The sequence below is a fragment of the Rhinatrema bivittatum genome, chromosome 15 (genome assembly GCF_901001135.1).
Source record: "Rhinatrema bivittatum chromosome 15, aRhiBiv1.1, whole genome shotgun sequence".
Taxonomy (NCBI): Eukaryota; Metazoa; Chordata; class Amphibia; order Gymnophiona; family Rhinatrematidae; genus Rhinatrema; species Rhinatrema bivittatum.
In genome coordinates, this window is record NC_042629.1 from 63,129,080 (window position 1) to 63,148,249 (window position 19,170).

Below are 19,170 nucleotides of genomic sequence, written 5' to 3' on the forward strand. Positions count from 1 at the left end.
AGGCCATTTACATCAAGCAATAAATACAATAGTCAAACCACACATGTCAACAATTAAATAGCACTGACTGGTATAGCTACTTGTCCCTGGTTTCCAGCTCCCTGTGGGTAGGGAGAACCTGGCCAGTGTAAAACCAGGGGCAGATGCTGAGTGCTGGAGGAAACCATGCTCCTGTCAGCCAGAAGACTGTGTCTCTGTAGTGAGGGGGCTAGATGGAAGGTGGGGTTAAAAATGGTTTTGGGGGGGAGGGGGGTCCTTCACTAACAGCATATTCAGATTCCTGAAGCTATAGCCCTAGCAGGGGCCAGTTCCAATTGAGCAGGAGGAAGATACCAGCCCACAAATAATGGTAGTTTGTACAGTGTATTGTATATATGTACCCTGGGCTTTGCGTGAATAGATTGAATTATCCCACTGCTGGATGCCAGTATACCAGTGTTCTAGTCTGGATGTTTGCAGAGCTGGTCCATAGTGCTGTGAGAGCATATACATATGTATTACCTCTTGAAAATAAAAGTAAAAAGTTACAGCTTTCCACTAAGTTGGAAAAAGAGGAAACTACTTAAAAGTGCCTTTTTCCTTCACGCATTCTGTTTTTCTTAATGTGAGAATGGGGGAGCGATCTGAGGTTTTTCTTGCTGATGAGGGTGATTGAAGGCTATCGCTTTTAACCTTGAGCAGGAACGATTCCTTGGCCACAGGTGGGAGAGGGCCCTGGACACAGAAAGTCTAGAATGGTGCGGTACTTCAAATGCCAGTTCCTAAAAGCATTTTCAAAGCAGATGGTAGCTTTCATATCGCAGTTACAGAGCAGCCTCTGGCAGGGCGTGCCCCCTCCTGAAAACAGAAAAAACAGAAAAGGATGAGCATGCACGGACTCGGTACTGAGGCATGGACAGCGACGTCATGTTCAGTGGCTGCTATCCTCCCCTGTGCTCAAGCCTAGATTTATTTTTTTAACAAATTTCTGTACCGCTTGTCAACATTTCCAAGCGGTATACAATAACACATTCATAATAAATATATATAAAATATCAAGAAATAATAAAATACTTATTTAGAAACACAAAAATACAAAATATAACACAAAACCAGAAACCCACTACTCTTTATGGTGCATAGATGTTGTGTACAGTGCTAAAGCTACTGTATTTGTTGAGAAGCATTGCCCAAATCTGTATGGCTTGGTTTTTTTTTTGGGGTAGGGTATCAGGCATAATCTTTCAATTTCCTTCATGATATCTCTGCAGCCTTGTGGTCAAGCAGTTTATCTTGAGATGAAAACTGGAGGCGCACCCAGTTCGTAGGGTTGCCATTAGCCCTCAGCATCATTTAAGTCAGAGGCTGGGCATGAGAAGTGTCTGTTTTATGGTATGTCTCATCCAGAGGGGTAGCCATGTTCATCTCTTTGACTAACAGATTTATTGAAGTGGATGCTTTCAAGGAGAAGTCCATGAGATGCATTATTTTTCTAGAGTTTCATTGAGGTGTAAGCTTTCAATACAATTTTGAATTTTTTTTAATAATTTGCACTTTGAGGGTGAAAATACAATTGCAGGTGTATTTTCATTACAATCTGTCAGCCGATGATTGCTCATGCTGAGGTAGGAGCTGTGTTGTGTGTTTCAGTTACAAGACATTGCAGGGCAATTTTGTAAGGGCCTGCATAGATTTGAAGGCAGTTACCCACCTGTGTTACACCAGCTTTCAAAGGGAAATCTGCATGCATACTTTCACTTTGAAAATTATCTCACCCAAACTACATGTATGCATTTATATCTGCTAATGCATGTGCATAGGTTATCCAAGAAATTTGATATGCATGTAACAGACACATTCAGAGGTATCCATTGTAAAATTGACATCATTAAAGAATTTTAGACCTTATATGTGATGAAAATTCTAACTAGAGTTGATTTGTAGACTGTAATGCTAACCCTCTTAACCCCAGCCCACCTCCTGAAAATTCACCCCGAATCAAAGTGCCCCTTACAATGGTCCATATATAGAGTTTCAGACTGAGCCTTAAAGATTCTCTCTCTTTCCCTCACCTCCCAACTGCATGCAAGTCACGCACAGCCCTTTTAAAATCTACCTGTATGTGTGCAAATGCAAACTTTTTTCCCAACTCCACTCTGGGAATGCCTCTGCATATAGGCCTATGCATGCAATTTCTTCCACAGAGCAGGTGGACAATTTTGTAAAAGGCCATTTCTGTTGGTAATGTACTGTTTGGTCTGCGAAAATGATCCTCTTTAATGAGCTACATCTATCATCCAGTGCGGAGAATGGGGAAGAGGGCTGCTATGTCTGTAAAACGGGTCTGAAGTGAAAGACGACAATGTAAAAATGTCACAAAGAAGAGCAAGGAGCAATATTCCAGGCCAGACCACTCTATGAATGACCTTATGATCAGGATAATAAAAGAGAATTTCAATGCACGCAAGAATGAAAGACACTGAAGATTAAAATGACCAAACAACTTCCAAAAAAAATGGACTTCATCGGGTCATGGGTTTCCTCACCCATTAGCAAACCTCGTCCTGCTGTCCCTCTGTTGGTCCTCGCACTGCTCTGCCTATACATTACTCCTTTATTCACTCACCCGCCCCACTACCTGTCACTGTACTACCTGTGAGTTTCGTATTTATTCAGACATCATCCTTAGCTCCATCTGCCCTCATAAGCTGGTCAGAAGTGGATGATGTTAGTCGAGTGTGGGGTGTTTTTTTTTTTTGTTGGCTTTTATTTCTGTGAATATATTAAAGGAAAAGATTCCAGAGAATGTTTTCCGATGGAAAGGGACTAACATTAGTAACGGCATTTTCTGTCAGATTCTGAAAATATAGCAGCTTGCTTGTCTCTTGGCCTTCTTTCTTCATAGTGTCCCTTTTATTTTTTGGGGGGTGGGGTGGGGGGGGCTGAGTATATTATGTCTTATGTTGTAGAGATTATTGAAATGAAAGAACATAGCTCGTAAGAACATAAGGTATGAAACATTTTTTGATTGCCATGATCCCTTTTTTTTTTTTTTTACAGTCTGTCTCCCTGAGTCCGTGCAGCGTTCATGCTTTACGTGTTTCTGGGCAATATCTGCACAGGGTTCTGATGGGGATCAGTCCAGCGGTTGCCCTGAAGAAAAGCTGAAGGAGCTAAGGAAGGGAAACTTAAAAAAAAAATTAGCACTAATCTCTCCTCTGCAATGAAATATTAGTGAAAAAAGGAATTTTTGCTGAAATTTAGGGACGTCCATTTGTTTAATTAATTAATTAATTAATTAATTAATTAATTTTTAGTGCTCACTAAATAAAAACAAAACATTTAATGAAAAAGAAAAAAAACAAATAAAACAAATTTGAAAAGTCAAACAAACTGAAAAAGAAAATGACAAATTTCTGGCTGCACACCCTCTATTGAAATTGCGGTTTTTCTCCTGTTCTTCTCCTCCCCCTATAACCACACTCACCACATGTAATGTTTTTATCTTCTATCTTGAAGTGATAGGTATCAAAGTAAATTTTGCATCCCATGGTCTCCAGAACCCCATAGCAACAGTCATGCTTTTGGCAACACCTGGAACGAACAAAATAGCTTGTTGAAGCTAGCCACAGAGATCAGGTAAGATTGTGTTAAACATTGCTACCATTATCTGTGTGACTTTTACATTATGCCTTTCAGGCACTTCAGAACAGATTTCATTCAAGTGCTGTAGTTATTTTTTCATTTGATTTACATTCCGCTTTTCAGTACTTCAAAGCGGATTACAATCAGGTACTGTAGGCATGTCCCTATCTTCAGAAGCCACAGACAGTCCAAGTTTTCAGGATATCCACAATGAATATGTATGAGACAGTTTTGCATGCACTGCCACCATTGTATGCAAAACTTTCTCATGCATATTCATTGTGGATATCCTGAAAACCTGGCCTGATTTTTGGCTCTCGAGGACCGGAGTTGGCCACCCCCTGATCTAAGGTCTATAGCCACTAAGCCGCAATGTTGGGTTTTTTTTTGTGGGTGTCCCTCTATTGCGGGGGATGTCGCCCAGATAGTGGGACCCCCTTCCACCCGCCAAAAAACATCATGGCTCTATGCTGCATTCTTTTGTCTCAAGCCCCAACAACCTAGGGCAAAAGAATGGGCCTAGTGGCCCATTAAGGGGACGGAAGCCCTGACCTCAATTGGCTGCTATTACCTTAAAGGGCTGCCCCAAAAAAAACAAACAAACCTCAATACTTCTGGAAAGGGATGAATTAAAAGTTTAAATAAAGGATCATGGTGTTCATTGTGTCTTGCATCAGAGCAGGAAGGAGAGCCAAGTACTAACACTTGGGGGTAGATTTAAAAAAAAAATGCGCGTTCGCGTACTTTTGTTGGCGCACCAGTCGCAAACAAAAGTACGCTGGATTTTAGTAGATACGCGCGTATCTTCTAAAATCCAGGATCAGCGCGCGCAAGGCTGCCGATTTTGGGCAGCCGGCCCGAGCCGCGCAGCCTGCCTCCATTCCCTTCGAGGCCGCTCCGAAAGCGGAGCGGCCTCGGAGGGAACTCTATTTCGCCCTCCCCTCCCTTCCTCTACCTAACCCCCCCCCCCCCACCTTTGTCCACGGATTTACGCCTCCCGGAGGGAGAAGTAAATTCACGCGTGCCAGCGGGCCGCTGGCGCGCAGAGACGCAACCCGGAGGCGGTTCCGGAGGGCGCGGCCATGCCCCCGAAACGCCGCATCCCGCCCCCAAAACGCCGCGTCGATCGGCCCCGCCCCCGACACGCCCCTGACAAAAAACCCCAGGACTTATGCGAGTCCCGGGGCTCTGCGCGCGCCGGCAGGCCTATGGAAAATAGGCATACCAGCGCGCAAGGCCCTGCTCGCGTAAATCCGGGCGGATTTACGCGAGCAGGGCTTTTAAAATCCGCCCTTTGATGAATGGGCAAGAGGTACACAGGCATTCCTCTCATCCTGTGGGAGTAAAATGCTTCAAATATCTGAACTTAAAAACTCGAGATCTCGTTACTGTCCCACTTACCAGTCGGTCTCATCTTTGGGCTGACCACGGCCTCCCTTGCCGCACCAACATCCATAGCCATAGTAATACACAGAACTAGGCCTCCCGGTGTACTTCTGGATCATGTTTGCAAACTGCAAGAGGTTAGAGGTGGCCGGAGGCAGAACTGCAGCCAGGCAGAAGTGCAGAGTTAAAGCCATCTCCAGACGAACAAAACCCATTCACCCCTCACCTCCCTCCACACAGATTACCCTTGGGTATCACTGTGATCCAACACCTACCAGAGGGGCCTATGGCAAGATGTCTATAACATCTGTTATTTATTTATTTATTTATTTAAAATACTTTTGATATACCGATACTCAAGACTGGTGTCTTATCGTCTTAAAAAAATAAAGCTTGCCATGCTAATCATTTCATATTGGATGGGGCTCTTGGGGGTCCCTTGTTAAACGTGTATTATGGAAAAAAAAAGTAACTGTGTGTGGTGGTGGTGGGTTTAAACTGAGCAGAAAGAGCCTCTTGCTTGTGACTTAACGATGAGCCATTTTATTTGCACAAATTGTTTAATTAAAATAAAGTTGGGCTTGGGGATTGAAGATTTATTTACTCTTAATTGTTTCTTCACTGGGGCACTGTGACAGAGTGTGCCAGAGAAACCCTCAGAACACCTTAAAGGACTGGTCCCAGAGCTCTGGGTCCGGTCTACCTTGAGGCAAGGCATTCTGGGTGCAGGGCGGCTTCTCCTGAGCAGGAATAAAGCACGTAGGCTCAGGGGAGATCAAGGGAGGCCCTGGGAAGATGTGGAGAAGACAGCTCCAGCTAAATACTGCTTTGATGATATGCAGGGTAAGCCATTTCAGATTTATGTTAAATGCTGTGAAGAATAAAGATTTGTGTAAAGAAGAGCCAGATTCCTGCAGGTGTTTGGCCTCTGGCAGGCTGTAAACCGCTCGTGCTTTACCACATATGGTGTCAGGGCGGGGATTTCCTGCACTAAGCGATGCACAGGCAGAAAGAAGCCCAAGACGCCAGAAAAAGGCTTGAGAGAGAAAGAGAGAGAAAATGTTTCACTGTTTGCTGTGCAACAGTTATCAGAGCAGAGACTGGGATTACAGGACTCTCCGAGTGATATTATAGCAGCCCAGAGCAGTGCTCTACCCAGGAAAGAAGAAAGGAAAACAACACGTTTTTTTTTTAAACTGAGAAATCTTGGCCACATGAGGCACTAACCAGATAAATGCAGTGTGGAAAGCACACACAAGAGTAGAGAATTTTCCAGGGGCCTGGTTGTAGTCACAACCTAAAAGTTTGGACTTATAATGGGCAAAGGAAGATAGTTCCGCCCAGGTAGTTAGTATACAGAAGTCAGTAAGTGCTGGGCAAGCAAAGTGTGCTTTTTTTTTTGTTGTTGTTGACTTTTCCCTTTCTGAAAAAAAAAAGAAAAGATTTAGTGCGGTGCATTCCTGAACAGAGCGGACCCCCCCCCCCCCCCCCTTTAAGGCAACTTCTGTGCTGCCTCACTGCTTCTCCTGAAGTAAAAGGGAAAAGTCTGTACCTATGAGAGAAGACAGGGCGGCCGCCTCGGCACTAGAATTAAAAACGATGTCCGCCTTCAAATCCTCCTGGAGGAGCCAAGGCAGTTACAAGAGAGCTTCCTAAAGAGCCAAACTTCCTGTGCTAAGGCCAGAAAGGAGCTTGAAGCAGAGTTTGCTCTCATAACCTCCAATGGAGAGGGAGAGCTTGACTTTCCTGGAAGCGGAGGCAGCGCGGGAACCCTGTGAGCCGCCTGAGCGGGGTTGCGCTCTCCAGACATACAAAGACTGGGAGATGGAAGAAGACATGAAGGCCAAGGCTGACCAGGGTCATACCAGAGAGTGGATCAAGGAAGGAGCCCTGGCCATGAGCCAGAGTAACCGGGAACTGCTCCACTGGAAACAGGTGAGGGACCATTGCTTGAAAACCCATCGGCAAGCCAGGCAGCGGCAGATGCCAGACCCCCAGGGAAGGGGCAGCAGGAACTAGCGCGAGGGCTGCCACGAGAGCAGCTGAAAACCACCGAGAGGACTGAGGAATTAATGAAGCCAGAGGTGCCAACTCCAGTCAGGAAACTTTCGCCAGCCCTACAGGGCATGGAGAGATCTCCCAATGCTGACACAGCGGCGGTGAGTCCCCCCCCCCATTGTAAGGATGCTGGTAGCGCTCCTTGCTCTGGTTTGGGCACTTATATGGTCCCGCGAAAGAGGGCAGGACTCAGATGCAGACAGTTCTTGAAACAGAAGCTGGCAGGCCTTCAGATGGAGGAGCTGAGCAGGTGGCTCAAGGCTGACCCGTGACAGCAAGTCCCTAGCCCGGGTGAGCCATTTTCAAAGGAACGGGTGGCAGAAATTAAGGAGGTTTTCTCCTTTGGTGCGGAGGATGGAGAAGACCCCCAGTGCTACCAAAGAGAACTGGTTCTGGTTCACGGGGGCAGAACCCCATGGATGCCAAATTACAGGATGGGACTTATGAACTGGACAGGGTTGAGAGCGAGGTTTTGGGCTTTCCCAGGGCTGAAAAGGAGTCTTGGCAGGAGGGTGTCCCTAGCAGGGAGCAAAAGAGAGATCCCCAGCGGGGCCCGAGGCATGCTCGTTTCCAAGAGGCCCAGAGAATTAAGAAGGGTTGGAGAAAAGAGAAACTGGGATTACACCAGGAACTCGTAGCCAAGATCCCAAAAACGGCAGGGAAAGAGGGGGAAAAAACCCCCAAAATCAGATTACACCCAGGCTTGGTTTCCCAAAGACAGAATGGAGGCAGTCACAGGGCTTAAAGCACGAGACACCCTATGTGCTAGGGGCTCAGAACAGGCGCGAGAGGTTCCTAACTATGGGCAGGGCCCTAGGAGGAGCAATCGCTCAACCTAAGAAGGTGGAGCTGAAGGGGAGGGTAGGTGGCAGAGAGTGCCAGAGGAAACCTCAGAACACCTTCAAGGTGTTCTGGGCCCGGTCTACCTTGAGGCAAGGCATTCTGGGTGCAGGGCGGCTCCTCGGAGCAGGAATAAATAGAGGAGAGAGCAAGAGAGGCATTGGGAAGACGAGGATAAGGCAGCTCCAGTTAAATGCGGATTTGTCGATGTTGTTTTCTGAAGTACTGCAAGATAAGCAGTTTGAGGTTTATGTTAATTTATGTGAAGAATAAAGATTTGTGCAAAAAAAAGCCAGATACCTGCATGTATTTGGCCTCTGGCAGGCTGTTAACTGCTCATGCTTTACCACAGGCACCTTCAGCAAAGATTTGCTGAAAGGCTTGGGTGGGTTTGCAGAATCATATTTTGAAAAAAAAAAATATGAGTATCTCAATCATAATCAAAGAATCTGTGGTATCTTCATCCAACTTACTATACAGCTTAGTATGCCAGAAACAAACAGAATCATGTCTTGGCAGCACATTTCTGATTAACTGCATAGAAGCATCCATAGGGGTGAGGGGAAAATAAATATTATTAACTTTCCATTTATATCTGGTATAAGTTTCCATATTAATTTTATTCATTTATAGTTGGTCAAACTGAATCATAGGAAGAGCACATGAACTGCCCAGGATCACACAGAGTCAGTGACTGAGGCACAGGGGATAAAGTGACTCCCCCAGGGTCACACAGAGAGTCAGTGACTGAGACACAGGAGGGTAAAGTGACTCCCCTGGGGTCACACAGAGAGTCAGTGACTGAGATACAGGGGGATAAAGTGACTCCCCCAGGGTCACACAGAGAGTCAGTGACTGAGGCACAGGGGGATAAAGTGACTCCCCCAGGGTCACACAGAGAGTCAGTGACTGAGGCACAGGGGGATAAAGTGACTCCCCCAGGGTCACACAGAGAGTCAGTGACTGAGACACAGGAGGGTAAAGTGACTCCCCCAGGGTCACACAGAGAGTCAGTGACTGAGGCACAGGGGGATAAAGTGACTCCCCTAGGGTCACACAGAGAGTCAGTGACTGAGACACAGGGGGATAAAGTGACTCCCCCAGGATCACACAGAGAGTCAGTGACTGAGGCACAGGGGGATAAAGTGACTCCCCCAGGGTCACACAGAGTCAGTGACTGAGGCACAGGGGGATAAAGTGACTCCCCTAGGGTCACACAGAGAGTCAGTGACTGAGACACAGGGGGATAAAGTGACTCCCCCAGGATCACACAGAGAGTCAGTGACTGAGGCACAGGGGGATAAAGTGACTCCCCCAGGGTCACATAGAGAGTAACAAAAGGTATCTGAATTGCATGCCAAGACTTTTCATTCAGTTCTCTAACCATATAAACATATTATCATTATTTTAATACTGTTCCATGTAAACCGATGTGATGTGTTAACGAACTTTGGTATAAAAAAGCTTTAAATAAATAAATACAATGTAATTGGTATTTACTTCTTTCAGTGCAGATAAACTGTCAAACAAAGTAAATTAATATAAATTATGAGATGTAAAAGGAAATGGCATATTGTCACATTGCGAAGTGCAGGAATAACTTACGGCAGAGGCAGATGATACAGATGATGAGCGCTTTCATTGTTCTTGTGTTTAGTTGGAGAAAAAAATATCCAAGCAATTAGAAAAGACTGAAAAAAACACCTATCAACTTGTCAGCACTTAGAATTAGCTCTCTTCCCAGTCCTTAAATATAGAGGCACTGAAAGACCACTCCCCTTTCATACAGTGTATAAGAGATGATTACTTATTTGCATATCAATACCTCCTCCTTGGCTGAATGAACCTATCCTGATGTTCAAACCTTATCCTGAGTTGTAACAGTACAGTCCATCGTATTCCGTTCCTTTTTTTTGATTTTGGGGTTTTAAAAGTCCTGTTCTGCTTTGGGAAAGATTTGCTTAACTTTCCCATGTCATTAGATTAAAAAGTTGATTATTAGCATCCGTTCGAGGTTCTGCGCTTACTTACAAATACTGTACAGAAGGAGAGGACTGAAACTTAGTCAAGATAGAAAGGTCTGAATGTTTCAGAATCTAGAACTGTGTTGTCTAGGGCTACTCACAGGGAGCACGCCCGGGTCGAGATTTAGGCAAACTACCCCAGTTCCCTCTTCTAGGTCCTCAGTGGTTGATCAGACAGAAGAATAGCTCAGGTTCTCAATGACTGTAAGATGGGAAGGTGCCTGCAACAAGAAAGAGAATTCCCATTTTCCTGGGGTTTCCATGCTACTGGATCCAGATCTCCATCTTTTTTCAAGATGGTGAGGCTTTCGCTTGTACAGCAGCAGCCCTATGATAAAAGAAATCATGGACAGGGCTCTACAACACTGTAAATAATATCTTTACCACCATGCCCTAAAACAATTGGGAGGGACAAGTGATGATGGAGACAGGACCAGTGAATCTGTCAGTCGTCAGTCATGAGTTTGCATGTAAGTGGTAGGGCTCGATGGTCGCCTTGAATTTGGGATGAGATAAACACACATTATGGCGGCAGCTACCAGGACTTGAGCAGTCCTGTTCAAGATCCCCTTTGTTGTTCACTACAGGGAAGGAGTAAGAAAAGGTGCCTTAAATCTGACTGGCTAACTGGATCCAGTGAGATCACTCCCCCTCCATTTGATATCACTCCATGAAGTTAGCATGGGGCACATCTAAAACTAATCAGAGAAAGTTCTTTTTTACTCAGCGCACAATTAAACTCTGGAATTTGTTGCCAGAGGATGTGGTTAGTGCAGATAGTATAGCTGTGTTTAAAAAAGGATTGGATAAGTTCTTGGAGGAGAAGTCCATTACCTGCTATTAAGTTCACTTAGAGAATAGCCACTGCCATTAGCAACAGTAACATGGAATAGACTTAGTTTTTGGGTACTTGCCAGGTTCTTATGGCCTGGATTGGCCACTGTTGGAAACAGGATGCTGGGCTTGATGGACCCTTGGTCTGACCCAGTATGGCATTTTCTTATGTTCTTATGTTCTTATGAAGGCAGCAACTATGATGATGATCTTTGCAACATGGAATGTCCACAGCTTAATGGGCAATCAAGACAGCAACATCCAGAAAGAAGAGCTGCTGTTGTCTCCAGAGGATTAGCAAGATATAACATTGATATTGCTGGTCTGAGCGAGACCAGATGGCTAGATGAGGATCAGTTGAGGAAAGAGGGTGGAGGTTACACCTTTTCTAGAAAGGGAAACTGACACATTCATAGTCCTCAGCGGATGGGAGTCCCAGCCATTGTGCAATGGTGACACCTACTGATTGGATTTAGGGTCCATGATTGCCAAGAACTTTCACTGCAATGACTGCGCTAAGTGAATTCAATTGCCTAGTCTGACAGGGAGCGAGCTCCCTATCTCAGCTGTAATAGCTCTGACGTAGCAGTGGGCAAGTGTGCGGGGTCATCAAATGCTTGCTTGAAATTAAGGACGAACTGCTGCAGATTACTTAATAAGGGATCCTGGCGCTCCCACATTGATGATGCCAGCTTAACGCCTTCCCTTCCAAAAGTGACAAGATATAGGCTATTTTCACAGAGTCCGAGGGGAACTGACCAGGGAGTAGAGAGAACCTGATGTAGCTCTGGTTCAAAAATCCCCGGCAGCCTTTGGCCTCTCCTGCGAAGCGTGAGGGCGCGGGCAATTGAGTGGGAGCAGTAATGTTCACAGTAGGAGCCGGAGGGGGTAATGATGGTGGCTCTAGCAGAGTGGCATCCAGGCGATTCGCCAGCCTCTCGACGGTGGCAGCCAGAACGTCGAGACAATGTTGCTGCTGTTGCAAGCGTTGGACCATTCCTGGAATGGCTTGCAGACCAGAGATATCCGCCGGGTCCATGGCCTAGCAGACTGTTGCAGACTGTTGCGGACTGGACAGTGGACCCTTGGGCCGACATGGTGGAGGAAGATGGTTGGAAGAGAGAGCTCCGCGGAGATGGGACAGGCCGGGAGGCGGTACTAAGATGAACGCAGAAACAGAATCTTCACCCTGGAGATCAGAGATCCCCCCCCCCCCGGGAGGAGCCCGTAAGGACCCGGACCGCTGGGACTTAGAAGGCAGTAGCGAATCCTGAAGAGAAGATGGAATCTTCACCCTGGAGATCCGAGATCCCCCTGGGAGGAGCCCTTGAGGATCCGGACCGCTGGGACTTAGGCAGCAGAAGCGAGTCCTGAAGAGAAGATGGAATCTTCACCCTGGAGATCCGAGATCCCCCTGGGAGGAGCCCGTAAGGACCCGGACCGCTGGGACTTAGAAGGCAGTAGCGAGTCCTGAAGAGAAGATGGAATCTTCACCCTGGAGATCCGAGATCCCCCCCGGGAGGAGCCCTTGAGGATCCGGACCGCTGGGACTTAGGCAGCAGAAGCGAGTCCTGAAGAGAAGATGGAATCTTCACCCTGGAGATCCGAGATCCCCCCCGGGAGGAGCCCTTGAGGATCCGGACCACTGGGACTTAGGCGGCAGCAGCGAGACCAAAACGAAGACAGAGCAGAAGTCGAGACAGGCAACAGACACGGAGTATCAGAGGTGAACCGGGATCAGGAACCAAGGAGACAAACCGAGAAGAATCCGGAAGATGACCAGGATCAGGGACACAGCAGGACCAAGATCAGGAGCACAGCAGGATCAGGATCAGAAACACAGCAACTGGTGCCTCCAAGGAGAGAACCTCGTTGCTAGGCAACCTCCTTAGCCAGACGCCAAGCTTAAATACCTTGCCGGCGTCTGACATCATCAAGGAGGCGGGCCGGAACTTCCTGCAGTCGAATCTTTAAAACAGTCTCCCTCGCGCGAGAGAGGAAGGTAAGGACCCGGTCGCGAGTCTAGCAACCGGGACCGCAACAGAGATACGCGTGTACTCATGCGCCTTTTATAAACCATGCGGCACACGCTGGCTCGACTTTCACCTGTAAGAGTACTTAAGTCCTCGTAAAATTACAGCTCAGTAAACTTAGTTTCCACTAAATCCTGCAAATACAGTGGGACAGAAACAGACATTTCTATCCGAGGGGGGACGACAATGACCCTAATCTGAGGACCATATTCAAAAGCATTTAGCAGGATAACTCAGAAGTGAGTGAAAACTTAGGTAATTATGTGTTGGACTTAAAAGACATCCACACTACTGAACTATCTGTGGACCAAGATGCCATGCAGATCGCAGATTACCATTATGAGCCTCCTGATGAAGACATTTTATGCGCTGATTATGTTTTGACGTCCCTGTGGTAAAGCATGAGCGATTTACAGCCTGCCAGAGGCCAAATAAATGCAGGACTCTGGCTGTTCTTTACACAAATATTTATTCTTCGCAGCATTTAACATAAATCTGAAACTGCTTACCTTGCAGTACTTCACAAAACAACCTCAATAAAGCAGTATTTAACTGGAGCTGCCTTCTCCTTGTCTTCCCAGGGTCCTCGTTTGCTCTCCTCTGAGCCTCAGCTGTATTCCTGCTCAGAGGAGACCACCCTGCACCCAGAATGCTTTGTCTTAAGGTAACCGGGACTAGAGCCCTGGGACCAGTCCTTTAAGGTGTTGTGAGGATTTCTCTGGTACGTTCTGGCACAGTCCCCTACATTTTGCATTCTTTTGTTCACACAGTATGTTATTTTGTTCTTTTTGAATAGAGAGGTCCATGTTCAGCCACTGAACGGCCTGGCTAGTTAGCCAGATAAAAAATGAGTGCAGCTCCAGTGCAGACAGAGTGAGTGCTCCTCTCATGCGGTGGAGGAGGATGGGCAAAAGATGCGTCCTTCTCCTAGCAAGGCCGAAGCGCCTCTGCCAGACTCAATAAAGTGGAAAACCATGCCCCGTGCCACTGGAAGATGGGCCACAAAATGGTGATGGACTGCTGGTGAATGGAAGAAGGCACAGCCTCGGAGAGATAGACCCAAGCACTTTCCTTCCTCTTGGATGTCATTTCGACAAAGAAACAAGTTAAAAAGGCAACAGGATAGCCAGAGGGAAAAAAAAAGTTGTGGCCCTCTCATGCCACTATCTTAACTCCTCCCACCCGGATGGATTCCCTGTTTAACCATTGTCGGGGTAATTTTGACAAAGTGGAAATCCTTGCTTTGGGTTGCTACGGAGAGGTCATCTGCAAAGATGAAACTTTAGGTGTCTTTGGTGTAAATATTAAATAGTACTGGTGACATGATGCTGCTTTGTTAAATGCTGCAAGTTAGGTTTCTGAAGGTCAGGTGGGTAGAAATCTAGATCATGCGACATCACTGCTACTTTTTCCGTGCAAGCCTTTAGCATTGTGGCTTGCGTCATTTTGTATCCATCCCTCCAATTTACATCAGCGATGGCTATTTTGGGGGCACAGGGCCTCACATGCTCGGGCAATAACGTTTAAATCATCCACTGCATGTGTCCTCTAGCGGACAGCACCGGAGCAGTTTAGGCATTGACGCCTGCCTCGGCATCAGCACGAAAACTCCTGCTACTTGTGCTCACAATGGAAGGAGCAAGATCCTCTTACAACCTGGACCACCCAGGGCTGGTGACGTCAGGAGCAGTTAATACCAGGTTACATGAATCCTACCTCCAGTATACAGTGCGAACGCAACTGGAAGTTATTCCAAATTTAATTTCTGGTGGAAACAGAAAAAAGAACCGAGGGCAAGTTAATCCATTTTGCGTAATCAGCCTGGGACCAGAACAGTTCGCGGAAACAGTGCTTAAACTGCTCCGGATGGAAGTGGATGAATGTTGTGTTATTGATAGCAGTGAAGAGTGGGTAAGAGCGCTCATGTGCTCTTGCTTTAAACATCCCTTCAGGTGGGGAGCTGTACAGAAGAGGTCGCTGGCCTGAGCCTTTGATGAGGTTTCCTGCGTGTTGTGCTTGACCGGGCAGTGTCAGAGCGAGGGTCTCATCTCTCTCCTTTCAGTACTCTGTGCAATAAGTAACAGCAAGTGCTGTTCTATGAACCTTCCTCCCTGCAGCTTCACATCATAACCCCTTGTCCTTGAACTTCCTTTTTTTTTTTTTTTCTGGAAAATTTCATTTTCCTATGTTTTGAAAGCCTATCAGATATTTTAAATCTTTCAGCAAATATTTTGTGAGTGTCCTTTTGGCCTCTCTTTGTAGGGTTTGTGTTGTAGGCCTTGTGTCGTTTCAGTAACCATTTTGTGACCCACTTTCATCCTCTCAATGTCCTGTTGAAGGTGCAGCCTCCAAAAAATGAGCACAGTATTAGAGGGGCCTGATTTACTAAGCTATTATTCCCATGGACACAGAATGTGAGAAAAGTCTTAGTAAATTAGGCCCTGTCAGCAGTGACCTTTACAAAAAGCAATATTATCTGCTTTTTCCTTCTGAAAATACCTTTACTTAGAAAATCGAGCATACTGTTAGCTTTCCAAATTCCAGTTAACATCTACCTTGAGACCATCTGAAATGATTACTCCTAGATCCTTTTCTTGCTTTCAGAAACGTCACTAATAATGATATGGAAAAGAGAGGAGAGAAGAATGGATGATGAGATTATTCGTTTTACAGTTTTTTAAAAACAAAATTTATTTGAGATATTTTAAGAATTACAAAAATCAAGGCTTACACTTGTAACAGAAAACCCATAATATTGAAATTTCAAATTAAATGAAGGAAAAAGGAATAAAAAGACATTATTTATCATGGGCCGGATACTGAAAGTGCGTTTAGCGCTGGATAGCCGAATAAGTCACTTATCCGGCTATCTGTTAGCCGGCCAATTTGTGGCCAAGCAGTGGACAGATCTGGACGGCTCTACTTATTCGATTAAATTAACTAGATATGTAGCAATATTCATTCTTATCCAGTTAAGATGGTTGGATAAATTATATCAGCCATAGAGCTGATCTAGCTTAGCGGGATTTAACTTATCTGGCTAAGTAGTGCCTTGACCATAGATAATCAGTGGTATAGTCATGCTGCTGAATATCCCTTGTAACTTAGCTGGATAAATCATATTCAGCTAAGTTACCTGGCCAGCGCTGAATATCGGGCCAATCAATTCTGCAATTTTTGCTGTATTTCTGTTTGCATGTTTAAATTGTTTTATGTTACAAAATGTAAATCCTTTTGAGCGTATGCTCAAGAAATCTAAATAAATAAATAAATGCATACGCAGTAATTAACGTCCTGTTTTATAATGCATCGAACTTGTCACTAGAGGGCGCTCAAGCTTCTATCATTGGACAGAATAGAAAAGGTGGTGGCTGCAATAGCCTAGTTCAGTGATTTTCAACCAGTGTGCCGCGGTACACTAGTGTGCCGCGACACATGGTCGGGTGTGCCGCGGGGAAAGTTCCCCAAACTATAGTGCCCCCTGTGTTTTGTTCCCCTACGATGCGCAGTCACGCTTCCTACAGTGTAGGAGCCGTGTATAATAACACATGCGCGAGCTTTGAACGCTCGCGCGACTTAATGACATCACCGAGCTGGTACTTGTACTCTGGCCTCATGACCATAGTATTTCTCATTGTACCCCTTTATATTGCAGTATATGCTTGGCAGAGGTCCTTTAAGTGTGGCAGATAATGTAATACTCTTCTATTTTAGTGTGTGGCTGCGCACACTATCTCAGCAGTGATGGAGAAGTATTTGAGAATGGAAAAGGCAAATGCCGAACAGGACCCTGGACACAATTCTGACCTAGATGAAGGCCCTAGTATGAGAGGTCGACAAAAGAAAAAAGACAAGACGGTGAGCTCAAGGCAATACAGTGAAAACTATCTTTCATTTGGATTTACTTTCACTGGGGATGCGACAGCACCAACACCACTGTGCTTGGTGTGTGGTGAGAAGCTATTCAATAGCGCCATGGTGCCAAGCAAGCTTAAATGCCATCTCCAAACGAAACACTCTTCCGTTCAAAACAAGCCGATGGAGTATTTTGTACGCTTACGTACAAACAATGAGAAAGAAGCAACTTTTTTGAGAAAAAGCACACAGGTAAATGAGAGAGCCCTCAAAGCTAGCTACCTTGTTGCTGAACTCATAGCTAAATCAAAAAAGTCTCACACTGTGGCAGAAACATTAATACTACCAGCTTGTAAAGCTATTGTAAATGAGATGCTTGGCCCTGACGCAGCCAAAGAGATAGCTAAAGTGCCTCTCTCTGATAACACAATTTCCAGACGGATTGATGACATGTCTGCTGACATTGAAACAGTTGTTTTGGAAAAGGTGCGCATCAGTAAGAAATTTGCCTTGCAACTTGATGAGTCGACGGATATCAGTGGACATTGTCAGCTGTTGGCCAATGTGCGTTTTGTGGATGGAGAAGCCATTAGAGAAAACTTCCTATTTTGCAAGGCACTGCCAGAAAAATCAACAGGAGAGGTAATATTCCAGGTCACATCGGAATATCTTGATAAAAGTGGGCTTACATGGGAAAACTGCACAGGTGTCTGCACTGATGGAGCCGCAGCCATGGTCGGGCGCATCAAAGGCTTTGTAAGTAGGGTTAAAGAAAGAAACCCAGATGTTCTTGTTACCCACTGTTTCTTGCACCGTGAGGCCCTCGTTGCAAAGACCTTACCAGCAGATCTAGTTCCTGTGTTGGATGATGTTGTGCGCATAGTGAACTTTGTGAAGATGCGACCTTTGCGATGTTGCTTATTTGCGTCTTTGTGTACAGAAATGGAAGCGGAACATAAAATCTTATTGCTCCACACGGAGGTCCGGTGGCTGTCACGCGGCAAAGTGCTGGCCCGTGTGTATGAGTTGCGAGAGGAACTTAAAATATTTCTGACAAACGAGAGGTCCGATTTTTCAAAGCTGCTTGCAAGTGATGAGTGGTGTACAAAGCTGGCATACCTGGCTGATATATTTCAATATCTGAATGAACTGAACACACGGATGCAAGGCCGAAATGAAAACCTGCTTACAAGCACTGATAAAATGAACGGATTCCGTTTAAAGGTGCAGCTCTGGCAATAACATGTTCAGGGTGGCAACCTTCAGATGTTCCCGCTCACCGAGAAACTGCATGATGGCAACACTGCTGCAATGTGCGAGGTGATTGGCAGACATTTGAAAACTCTTGAGGAGAAATTGTCGTTTTATTTCTCTTCAGCCTTCACAGAATGCCTTGACTGGGTTAGGCACCCATACAGTTCATTATCCGTTGCTGGAAAGGACATGACTTTAAAGGAGCAAGAGGAACTCATTGAACTGAAGCAAGATCGCGGTTTAAAGCTAAAGTTTGCTGATCTTCCTTTAGACAGTTTTTGGTTATCTGTTGCCAAGGAGTTCCCCATTGTGGCCAACAAAGCTATTTTGACATTGCTCCCATTTTCAACCACATATCTATGTGAGCTGGGCTTCTCAAGCTTGACTGCCATAAAAACTAAAAACAGGGAGAGACTGAGAACTGTTGAGGAAGAGCTTCGTGTGTGTCTTTCCACCATTCCTGCCAGGATATCCCTTTTGTGTTCATCGAAACAGGCCCAGGTTTCACACTGAATGAGTATAGATACATTTAGAATCTATATTTTTAAACATATGTATAATATGTACTGTTTTAGTGTCATTTTGTGCCATTTTGGTTGGTGGTGTGCCCCGGGATTTTTTAAGTGTAAAAAGTGTGCCGCGGCTCAAAAAAGGTTGAAAATCACTGGCCTAGTTCATGCTCACAGATGGCATGCGATTATATATTTTTCATGGCTGTGCCGTGTGTAATGGCTAAAGAGGCCTTTAAGCTTAGCCAGTTGTTCAAAAGGATTGTGTTGAGCTTACTTAGCCAGTTGTTGTAGGCTGTGTTGAAGGGCACTCTATGAGTGTGGGAAAAGAAAGGGAGTGTATGTGCATAGCATGGTTACAGTACTCTAAGGGCTCAGGAGCTGAAAATAGCTCCCTTTTAAGGAGATACAGAGGCATTATGATATTTTCTGTTTTATTCTCCATTCCTTTCCTAATAATCCCTAGCGTTCTGTTTGCTTTCTTGGCTGCTGCTGCTGCACACTGAGCAGAAGATTTCAACATATTATCAACATATTATGATATTTTCTGTTTTATTCTCCATTCCTTTCCTAATAATCCCTAGCGTTCTATTTGCTTTCTTGGCTGCTCCTGCACACTGAGCAGAGGATTTCAACATATTATCAACAATGATGCCTAGATCCTTTTCCTGAATGGAGATTCCTAATATGGAACCTTACATTGTGTAGCTGTAATTTGGGTTATTTCCCTAAGTGCACTTGTCTACATTAAAT

The 19,170-nt window shown here is 45.4% G+C and overlaps 1 protein-coding gene across 1 annotated transcript; it reads right to left on the reverse strand.

Annotated features, from left to right (window-relative positions):
• Positions 1–667: 667 nt before the first annotated feature.
• Positions 668–5,225, reverse strand: LOC115076508 (basic phospholipase A2-like). The gene is made up of 3 exons (XM_029578048.1): positions 5,026–5,225; positions 3,467–3,573; positions 668–837 (listed from the first exon to the last, which is right to left on the reverse strand). Exons 1-3 carry the CDS (start codon positions 5,223–5,225, stop codon positions 668–670), a joined length of 477 nt encoding a protein of 158 aa, XP_029433908.1.
• Positions 5,226–19,170: the final 13,945 nt, after the last annotated feature.

Bases quoted from the DNA above. Each gene is read 5' to 3' on its own strand.
- LOC115076508 (XM_029578048.1), bottom strand. From the start codon at position 5,225: ATGGGTTTTGTTCGTCTGGAGATGGCTTTAACTCTGCACTTCTGCCTG. The intron at 3,574-5,025 runs GTAAGTGGGACA...TGTTCGTTCCAG, and splicing joins CCCAAAGATGAGACCGACTG to GTGTTGCCAAAAGCATGACT. The intron at 838-3,466 runs GTGAGTGTGGTT...TTCTGTTTTCAG, and splicing joins AGATAAAAACATTACATGTG to GAGGGGGCACGCCCTGCCAG.